At 40.2% G+C, this 1,665-nt stretch overlaps 1 protein-coding gene across 1 annotated transcript; it reads right to left on the bottom strand.

Annotated features, from left to right (window-relative positions):
- Window positions 1-191: 191 nt before the first annotated feature.
- Window positions 192-1,347, bottom strand: CSUI_005343 (uncharacterized protein). Its single transcript, XM_068065519.1, has one exon. The coding sequence runs from the start codon at window positions 700-702 to the stop codon at window positions 229-231; it is 474 nt and encodes a 157-aa protein (XP_067922507.1). The 5' UTR covers window positions 703-1,347; the 3' UTR covers window positions 192-228.
- Window positions 1,348-1,665: the final 318 nt, after the last annotated feature.

Below are 1,665 nucleotides of genomic sequence, written 5' to 3'. Positions count from 1 at the left end.
TCCTAAATCTATCTATCTATCTATATATCTTTCTATCTATCTATCCTAAATCTATCTATCTATCTATCTTTAATCTATCTATCTATCTATCCTAAATCTATCTCTATCTGTAGATATATGTAGATAGTAGATAGATACATGGATCAACCCTGTATAGATGTATATAGGGAGAGAGTAGATAGAGGATGAAAGTGCGTTCGAAAAGGAGAAGAAGAGCTAGCCTCCCCCCTAGCACGTACCTCGGCGTCTTTTTCCTTCGCCTTCCTGTGGTGGTGGAAATTTCATCTCTCTATACTGGTTGAAAGAAGAGGGTGAAGGCAAGAAAATGAAGCTCTTCTTCTTTTCTCCTCCATCGTCAAAAGAACCCTCGTGCTCCTGTCCAATATCATGATGAGAGAGAGAAGAGAGGCTATCGGGGTTGCTGTGTTGCTGTGTATCTCTTTGAGAGAAAAAAGAAGAAGAAGGAGAACCCGCCACTTGTCTTCTTTCAGTTCTCCCGTATTGTCTTAGGAAATCTCCGCCAAGAATAAGAAGGTGATCCTGATCCGATGAGAGACAGATGTCTCCTGGAGGAAAAGAAGAAGAAGAGAGATTTTCTCTCTCTCTTGCTTCTCTTTCATAGGCGGTTTGTGGTGTATGTACACCATCGGAAGTTGGCTTGTTGGTAGGAGAGGTAGAAGGACGAGAGCCTGAGGAACCCATCTTGTTCACTTCTCTCTTCTTCTTTCTTTCTTTGGTAGATTAGGGAAGGGAGAGAAGAGCGGAAAGGATGAGAAAGAAAGAGGGGAGGAGAAAAAAGAAGAGATAGACGAGAAAAGCGAGTTCTTTCCGAAGAAGAAAGAAAGTACAGAAGGACTATGTGCGTCAAGAGAAAGAAAACGCGAGAGGAAAGAAGGCGAAAAGGAGGGGGAAAGAAAAAGAGAAGAGGGGGGAGAGACTTGAAAGAAAAAGAGAAAGTAAGAAAGAAAGATTTAGGCCAGAAGAAGACAACAATAGATCAGTTGATACATCACAGAGAGAGAGAGAGTAGGGAATGGAGTGAGAAGATTCTTCTATACAAAGAAAGGAAGAAAGAAAGAAAGAAAGAAGAGAAAGAGATGATAGAAATGAGAAGAAGAGAAAGGAGAGAGAGGACCAGCAGAGAGAAGAAGAAAGGGGAGAAAAAAAGAGGAGAGGAGAGAATGACAAAGAAGAGAAGAAAATGAAGAGAAGAATAGGCAGATAGATCGTTCAAAAGAGAGAAAGAAAAGAAGAAGAGAAATGCTTTCTTCTCTGTTCCTTAACAAATGACCTTCTCAAGACAGAAAGAAAGGAGATTCTTTTTCCCTTTCTTCAAAGAAAAAGTTGTGGAGAGAAAGAAAATGATACATGAGAAAGAAGAAGATGAAACAGATAAACCACCGCTAGAATATAAGAATACATCTACCACCCCTACTACTACTAGAGAGAAGAAAAAGAAGATCGAACTAAAAAGGAAAGAGTTCTCCTAAAGAAGCTCCAAACTCTCTATTCTTCTTTCTTCTTCTTCTTTCTCCTCCTCATTCATCGCACACCATGATCGTTAGAAAGAAGAAGAAGAAAAGGAAAAAATATTTCTCTCTCTCTCCACCTCTCCTCTTCTTTCCTCTGACTCCTCCCTCACTCTTCTCCATCTCTCACCTAGAC

This window comes from Cystoisospora suis (genome assembly GCF_002600585.1).
Source record: "Cystoisospora suis strain Wien I chromosome Unknown contig_2587, whole genome shotgun sequence".
In the NCBI taxonomy this organism is placed as follows: Eukaryota; Apicomplexa; class Conoidasida; order Eucoccidiorida; family Sarcocystidae; genus Cystoisospora; species Cystoisospora suis.
Note: the sequence above shows the minus strand (reverse complement) of the source record. Positions and strands in the feature narration are given on the sequence as shown.

Bases quoted from the DNA above. Each gene is read 5' to 3' on its own strand.
- CSUI_005343 (XM_068065519.1), bottom strand. From the start codon at position 702: ATGGGTTCCTCAGGCTCTCGTCCTTCTACCTCTCCTACCAACAAGCCA.